The 7,938-nt window shown below is 37.6% G+C and overlaps 1 protein-coding gene across 1 annotated transcript; it reads right to left on the bottom strand.

The window, feature by feature from the left end:
* Positions 1–2,639: 2,639 nt before the first annotated feature.
* On the bottom strand, positions 2,640–6,069 carry LOC130085400 (gastrula zinc finger protein XlCGF26.1-like). The gene is made up of 2 exons (XM_056251149.1): positions 5,985–6,069; positions 2,640–4,451 (listed from the first exon to the last, which is right to left on the bottom strand). Exons 1-2 carry the CDS (start codon positions 6,067–6,069, stop codon positions 2,680–2,682), a joined length of 1,857 nt encoding a protein of 618 aa, XP_056107124.1. The 3' UTR covers positions 2,640–2,679.
* Between the last annotated feature and the right edge of the window lie 1,869 nt (positions 6,070–7,938).

Genomic DNA, 7,938 nt, shown 5'->3' with positions numbered 1-7,938 from the left:
AAGAAATCCTATGAAAAATTATTTACAAAATCTTCTGCAGGACAGTTCAATTCTTTACAATAATATAATATATTATGAAAGAAAATTAAGCTGTTACACTGAGATGGTTTAGGAAAACCATAAAGTGTTTTTGTCCAGTCAATTAATTGTACAGACAGCATTAAACCATCAAAGTTAAAGGAACACTCCGACTTTTTGGGACTTTAGCCTATTCACCCTATCCCCCAGAGTTAGATAAGTCCATACATACCTTTTTCATCTCCGTGCGTGCTATAAGTCTGTTTGACGCACCCACCGCTAGCCTAGCTTAGCACAAAGACTGGATGTAAATGGTTGCAGCTAGCATACTAATCCAAATAAGTAACAAAATAACGCAAACATTTTCCTATTTACCTGTTGTGATTTGTATAGTCACAGAGTGTACAAAAAACAAAGTCACATGAGACACAGACATATTTTAACCGTATAAATACTGGGAACTATATTCTCTGTAGGCGAAGCACTGCTACTTGGGCGGAGTGATAACCGCAGCACATGAGACGCGCTCTCTGCTCCTCACCACGGCTCGTCTCAGGTCCCACCTGTGTCTCATTACTAAACCTAACCCTAACGCAGGTGTTGATCACCTCAGTATTGTCTTAATCTACATCTCTTTCCCTTCACCCCCTCTTCCCCCATCTCTTATTCTCCTATGCCAAAAATCTATATAGTTTATCGTGAACAATTATCATACAACACTATACATGTTTGGTGTCATTCGAAATGTCTGTGCGACTGGTCTCATCCCCACAGAAGTAAACCAAAAGATGACAAAAGGCTTTATTAGTTTAGAGATAGTCTGGGTATGTAAAGAAATATTGCAAGAGGCTCAAGGCACGATTTGTAGTCAGATCAGTCCCAGATGTACTCAGACACCCAGCATTATGTATTTTTTACTCTGTATTTCTTAGCATTTGGTGTTTTGTATTGATTATCTTTGAATTGATTATGTAATTGGCATGATACACTTCCTGAATGTTAATAAATTGTTACATTTAAATGTATTCTGACTTACTCTGAAATTATTAACTCTAGTAGATTACTTTAAATCCATGACCCCACAAATCTACGGTCAGGTTAGTTTAACAGACTAAAATACAGCTTAGGTGGAGCAGAGACTGAAGACTGGTGTATTAGAGCTCTAAATGACACATTGGCATTAGTCATGTATACGTAGAGGCTAATCATGGGTTTTCCCTTTAGAACAACTCGGTGTTAGACCAATCTAAATAGAGATGAGCCTCAACCTCTAATTATTGTAATATTATTCTTACCGAGTGTATGCGGAAAACCACGGCATGCTTGTATAAAGTTACCATTAGAGGAAGTTAAGTTGGTCAGCTTGGTTCTATGGTGATGGTCATTACCTCTGGTTATATAGAGTCTTACCTTAAAGGGATAGTTCACCCAAAAATGAAAATTCTGTCAGTAATTACTCACCCTCATGTTGTTCCAACCCCGTAAGACTTTCGTTCATCTTCGGAACAAAAATTAAGATATTTTTCTTTAAGATATAGGCTTCTAAGGGATCGAAACTGGCCGGCCCAAAAGTCATGAAAGACATCGAGCCACTGTAGTCACTCGGACTATTTTAACGATGTCTTTCATAACTTTTGGGCCGGCCAGTTTAACCTAAATTTGAAGTTGTGATAAAATGGAGGCAGATAACAGTTTAATTGGAATTAAATTACTTTGCCACACTGAAAAGACAGAACGGGCAGAAACCTTCATCCGGTCATCGGAAACATTGTTGGGCAGATCGAGAGGGCCCTACAAGAACAATACATATGGTATTATTACATTTTTTTTATAAACTTTTGGTAAACTTTTTTAGGTAGGCCTAATGAACAAATTATTCCCACCAAGTTCAGGTTTATGAATGCATTGAAATATTTGTTTTCTTTTGTGTGTGTGTGCGCACTCTACTGAACACTGGAGTGTCTTACAAAATCCGTACCTGAATTCAAAGACCCTCAAAAAAATCTATAAACTCATAGGTGTAGAGGACCAAAGGTTAATAGAACATGAGTTCATGTGTCTGTTTTAATAATTTATCTAAAGTGACTTCTAGAGAGGTTAAGTGCTTTGGTCAAACCTACAACCTTCTGGTTGCTATACCTGATCAGCCATTGGCCACTATTAAACGTCACCCTATACAACACACCTTAAAGGGATACTTCAGTTTATACAAAATAAAAATTCTCTCATCATCTACTCAATTGCATGCCATCCCAGATGTGTTTACTTTCTTTTGTCTGTCCAACACAAATACAATTTTAGAAAAATAATCAGTCTCTGTCACTCTGTTTGCACTTCTGCACTCAGGCAGACATTACAGATCTCTGAGCACTAGAACATCTAGCTATAAAAACAGTTCTTTCCCTCAGGCTCTCTCCTTAAATAGCTAGCAATTACTGCCAGTTTTTATATAATTCAGTACTCTTATTGCATTTTTGCCATCTGAGTTAGGCAATATAGATACTATGTGAATACATATACAGTTGTACAGGACATAATGCACACATCTGTAAAGTCTTTTGATCTAGAGATATATTACTTTTTATTGCAAATACATTTTTAAATATTTTTCTTTCTATTCTCTTGTATTCATGAATGTACACTACTATATCCGTCCCTCATTCAGCTGTTACGTGAACGTAGCCTTAGTTTCACACAGATACGTGTTTTCTGGTGCCATTTTAAATGACCAAGCCATTTAAATCTCTTTCCACACAAAGAACAAAAATAATGTCTGACATCTGCATGACTTTTCAGATGTATCTGTAAGTGTGATGGAAAATTACATTTTTTATCACACTTATCACATTCAAATTGCCTTTCTTCAGAGTGGATGCGCAGGTGATTTTTGAAACCGCTGCTTTTTGTAGACTTCAGACTTTTATAGACTTTTGTAGACTTTTTGTCACATTCAGAGCCCTGCGATTTCTTTCTAGAACGAGTTTGCAAATGACGCTTCAGGGCTCCTCGATATGTGAAACTTTTCTTGCACTGAACACATGTACAAGGTTTCTCTCCAGTGTGACGTCTCATGTGAACCTTAAGGTGTGTGTTCTGATTGAAACTCTTTCCACAGTGAGAGCAAGTGAAAGGCTTCTCTCCAGTGTGAATTCTCATGTGAACCTTAAGGCATCTGAAAGTCTTTCCACACTGCTGGCACTTCTCACCAGTGTGAACTAGTCTGTGCTTGTCAAGGCATTTCTTGTCTGGGAATCTCTTTCTACAATGAGGACATTGCTCTCCTGAGTGAATCTTCATATGTAAATTAAGGCCAGAGTGACGTCTAAAACATTTTCCACACTCAACACATACGAATGGCTTCTCTCCTGTGTGAACTGTCATGTGATTCTTAAGATTTCCCTTTTGTGTGAAGCTCTTCCCACAGAGTTCGCAGGTGTAAGGCTTCTCTCCAGTGTGAACTCTCATGTGTGCATTAAGGGTTGATTTATTATTGAAACTCTTTCCACACTGATCACACGTGAATGGTGTTTCGCCAGTGTGAACTATCATGTGTGAATGAAGGGATGATTTATGATTGAAACTCTTCCCACACTGGTCACATGTGAATGGTGTTTCTCCAGTGTGAATTCTCATGTGAATCTGCAGAATCCCTTTTCGTGCAAAGCTCTTCCCACACTGTTCACAGGTGAACGGGCTTTCTCCAGTGTGTCTTCTCATGTGCGAAACAAGGAGTGCTTTATGTGTGAAACTTTTGCCGCACTCTTTGCATTTGTAAGGCTTCTCTCCAGTGTGAAGTGTCATGTGCCTCGTGAGGCTATCTTTATTGCAGAAACTCTTTTCACACTGATTACATGTAAAACGGTTGTCTCCTGAGTGAATCCTCATGTGGTTTTTAAGGCTCACTTTAAGTTTGAAACCCTTTCCACACTGACCACATGCGAAAGGCTTCTCTCTAGTGTGACTGCTCATGTGGGAATTAAGGACGTGCTTCTGTGAAAAACTCTTTCCACACTGGTCACATGCGAAAGGCTTCTCTCTAGTGTGGGTTCTCATGTGGGAATTAAGACCTCCTTTGTAAGTGAAACTTTTCTCACACTGTTCGCATTTGTAAGGCTTCTCTCCATTGTGAATTCTCATGTGGAGTCCAAGGTCATATTTTTGATTGAAACTCTTTCCACACTGTTGGCAGGTGAAAAGCTTCTCTCCATTGTGAATTCCCATGTGGGCTCGAAGGCTGTCATGTTGTTTGAAACTCTTTCCACACTGAAAGCAGGTGAAAAAGCTTCCAGTGCCCGTCTTCTGAGCTCTTTTTCGTGAGAAACTCGTTTTAGTCTGTATGGATTTATCTTTATTTGTGACATCATGCTTCTCATGTTGGTCTTTCGCTTCTATTTCATTCAGTTCTTGACTCTCCTCTTTCAGTGTCATCAGGTCTAAAGCAAAAAAAGACAAGTTAATGTCAGTTTACCATCAAAACCAACAACATGCTATTGGATATTTCGAAGACATAGACCACAACATTCTTTTGAATAGCTTGAGAATTATGCTGGCATTTGTTGACAAACGTTAGCATGGTTTAGGTCTCATCTATCTGATCTTTACCACCTTCTTGTGCAAACAATGAGGCATCTCATCAAACAAAAGTATGATTATTATATGGACATTATAATTAAATTTCACACTATGATAATGACACTCAGTTTTACATTTCCTCACAACATGACCAAACTGCACAACATAGCAGTTTGCAGCGATTATTATTGATATTAGGGCTACATCAAGTAACTGGTAATATCAACAAAAAAATTAATATTATTTTTGATAATGAAAATAATCACCAATACATTTTTTAGTTGATTAATCATGTCTGCATGCAGTGCATTGAAAAATAATAATACTGCAATAATACAGACCAAAATATACAGATCCTAAGTTTACCTGCCAATTTTAACAATATACTTTTTTTATTTAATCCTGCTCTGAAGAAGATACTTCACATAACAGATGTTCATCTATAGTCCACAAGACAAAATAGTAAGTGTATTTACACAAATTACCCAGTTCAAAAGTTTAAATATGTTTGATTCTTAGGCGTGTTGGAAGCGTTTCCAGGCAAAATTGAATAGGAAAAGATGTTTATATGTAATTTTGACACGAATAAATATTAATAAATTACATTTTTATGTTTATAAGTCTATAGGTTTTGACATACCGGTAAATGCAGATATAATTGTAATTTAGAAAAATAATAATAAATAATTATCGATTTTCAAATATTGCACCTGTAAATACAGAACGAAATATTCTGTAGCCTATTTTGTCTTTGCTATATCAGTAGGCTATAACTCTCTATTCATATGTCGTACAAGGGTGATCCAAATCACGATGCAATGTGGACGATTCTGCATCGATGCACTAATAGAACATAATTGTTACAGCCTACTGACGTTTCTCTGATGTGGAAGAATAACAAAATGCAGTAAATGGTAAAATAATTTGCATAATTACATAATTTGCACTACAAACCGTTGTGTTTTTGATTAAATTATGACACAGTTAAGTTACAAACGGCTGTGCCTGCTCTTACTTTAAAAATAAGGTAAATACAGACACGAAGAGCCCTCTAGCGTCTATTAGCCAACATTCAATTAGAAACCTTTGTAGTCAATAGACTTACTCAAAAGACGTTTTATAATCTTGATAATTTTGCACACCTAAGCTATATGATGTATTGATTTTGTATTTAATTATTTATTATAGATGCGTTCCTGAATGTGAATGTTGTTAGCTTAATGTGGATCGCACAAAAAGGTGAAAAACATAAAAACAGCAGTCACTGCATTTCCACATTTCATTTTATAGATGTCTCTCCCACAGCCAATTTCAACCAGTCCGCCTGGAAACAAAGTTGAGCTTACAAGACGGGTTCTGAGTTCAGTTTTTTCAGCTTTGAGAATGAAACCAACCTGTTGTTTCCTCAGTATCTTCTTGTTTCACTCTGAATGTTTCTTCAATCTTTATATCTTCACTCTCCTCTTTAATTAACGCCATCATTAGTGTGTCACTGTCACGTGGATCGCAGTCGCTTCAACTGGAGTTTTTCTGTGTGTTTGGACAATTTGTCATGTTAATATCACTACTTGTCAGTGAATTGATTCGCGTTTACGATAAGCTCATTCAGGATAGAGAGCAAAATGAGACGCACATTTTCTCTTATTGTGCCTATGCGCTTTACTAATAAAAATAAACCTCAATATTGTAAAAACTACTAAATTGTCTGAGGGGTTTACATTGATTTAAAAACTTTTTTAAACGATAAAAGCCACAAACCTTTTTTCAGACGACTCACATCAGATGCAGGAGCGTGGCGCATCCTTATGACGTCATATAGCCAATCCAAACACATATGGCTGTGTAAAATCCATAGCAAAAAATATATATTTAGGCTACTTATGTAAAAAATAAATAAATAAAAAAAGTACAAAAAAAAAAAGGTTTGTCAAACTCAACTTTTATTAGGGTGAGCAATAGGCAATTCCTACCTTGGTCTTAAGTAGGCTATCTGTGTTTTCTAAGTATCTGGGGGAAATATAGAAATAAAAACAACAATTAATAATTTAATTAAAGTTCACTGTTGTTAGTTTGTTAGTTGAAATAACTAAACCAACAAAAGGGTTAACATTTTTTTGTTTTACTTTGTCATTTATCCATAATGTTTTAATGTTAAGTGTGATACTTGTATTAGATTAAAAATATATATATATATTTTAAATATTTAATTTAGTCATTTATATTTGTATTATCTTAAGTTACTATTTTCCATTTTTATCATAATCTTTATATTTAATTGTATTGTATTTATAATATTTTATTTTGTCATTAGTTCTTTTATATATGTTTTTGTTTTACCATTTTGTCTTATCTTAAGTTGTTAAAAAATATATTTTTCTTTATAAAAGCTTTATATATATATATTTTTTGATGGATTGCCATTTATGAGAACCTATTATATTTTAGTTAAAAGTACCTTTAGCTATTTTTGTTGTTGTTGTTGTTGTTGTTTTTGTTAAAGTCATAGCTGTTTGTTTGATGAACATTCTTGGGCTATGGTTAGATGAATTTTTATTTATTCGGTTTATGAAATGAATAATGTGACGGTCCCCTACCTCTGGCAGGGTATTTGTGTGTGTCTCTGTCTGTGTTTTGTTGCAGGGTGAACTTCCTGGTAGAGTCTCGCCACCTTCAGCGATCCGTGCCTGCTACGCTATCCGGCGACAGTATCCTTTTAAGCCTTCTCTTGCTTTCTCTCTGCGTGTGCTTGCCGCCGCGACGCCCAGTACACCGTATATCAGTACACCGTCCTGCCGTTCGGCCTGTCTTTAGCACCCCGTACGTTAACGATGTGCATGGATACGGCTCTCGCTCCCCTGAGGGGACACAATCAGAGGAGGAACTCGTTTCTCACAGAGCGGGGCTTCTCAGCCACCTGGAAAGCCTGGGTCTAACGGTCAACTGGACCAAGAGCTCGCTACTGCCCAGCCAGTCAGCCTCTTTTCTGGGCATAGAACTGGACTCTGTAGCAATGACGGCCCGGCTGTCGACACAGCGCGCGCGCCGTGTCCGGCTCCTGGCCGCGTCTTTCCAGAAAGACAGCGTTGCATCTCTAAAGACATTTCAGAGGATGCTGGGTTATATGGCCTCAGCTGCAGCAGTACTTCAGCTGGGTCTACTGCGCATGTGACCGCTACAGCGCTGGCTGATCGCTCGAGTGCCTCGCCGGGCCTGGGCGTCCGGCGACATTCGAATCAGAATCACTCAGGGCTGCGTTTCAGCGCTGAAGCCCTGGCTAGCGGCCAGTTGGTACCAGCGGCGAGTGACAATGGGAGCTGTCTCACACCGACAGGTTATCGCAATGGATGC

The sequence above is a fragment of the Rhinichthys klamathensis genome, unplaced genomic scaffold, assembly GCF_029890125.1.
Source record: "Rhinichthys klamathensis goyatoka isolate OS25496 unplaced genomic scaffold, OSU_Roscu_1.1 h1tg000076l_1, whole genome shotgun sequence".
Taxonomy (NCBI): domain Eukaryota; kingdom Metazoa; phylum Chordata; class Actinopteri; order Cypriniformes; family Leuciscidae; genus Rhinichthys; species Rhinichthys klamathensis.
This window is presented reverse-complemented; position numbering and strand designations above follow the sequence as displayed.

Coding starts and splice junctions, on each gene's coding strand:
- LOC130085400 (XM_056251149.1), bottom strand. CDS start 6,069: ATGGCGTTAATTAAAGAGGAGAGTGAAGATATAAAGATTGAAGAAACA. Junction 4,452..5,984: donor AGATACTGAGGAAACAACAG/GTTGGTTTCATT, acceptor TTTTTGCTTTAG/ACCTGATGACACTGAAAGAG.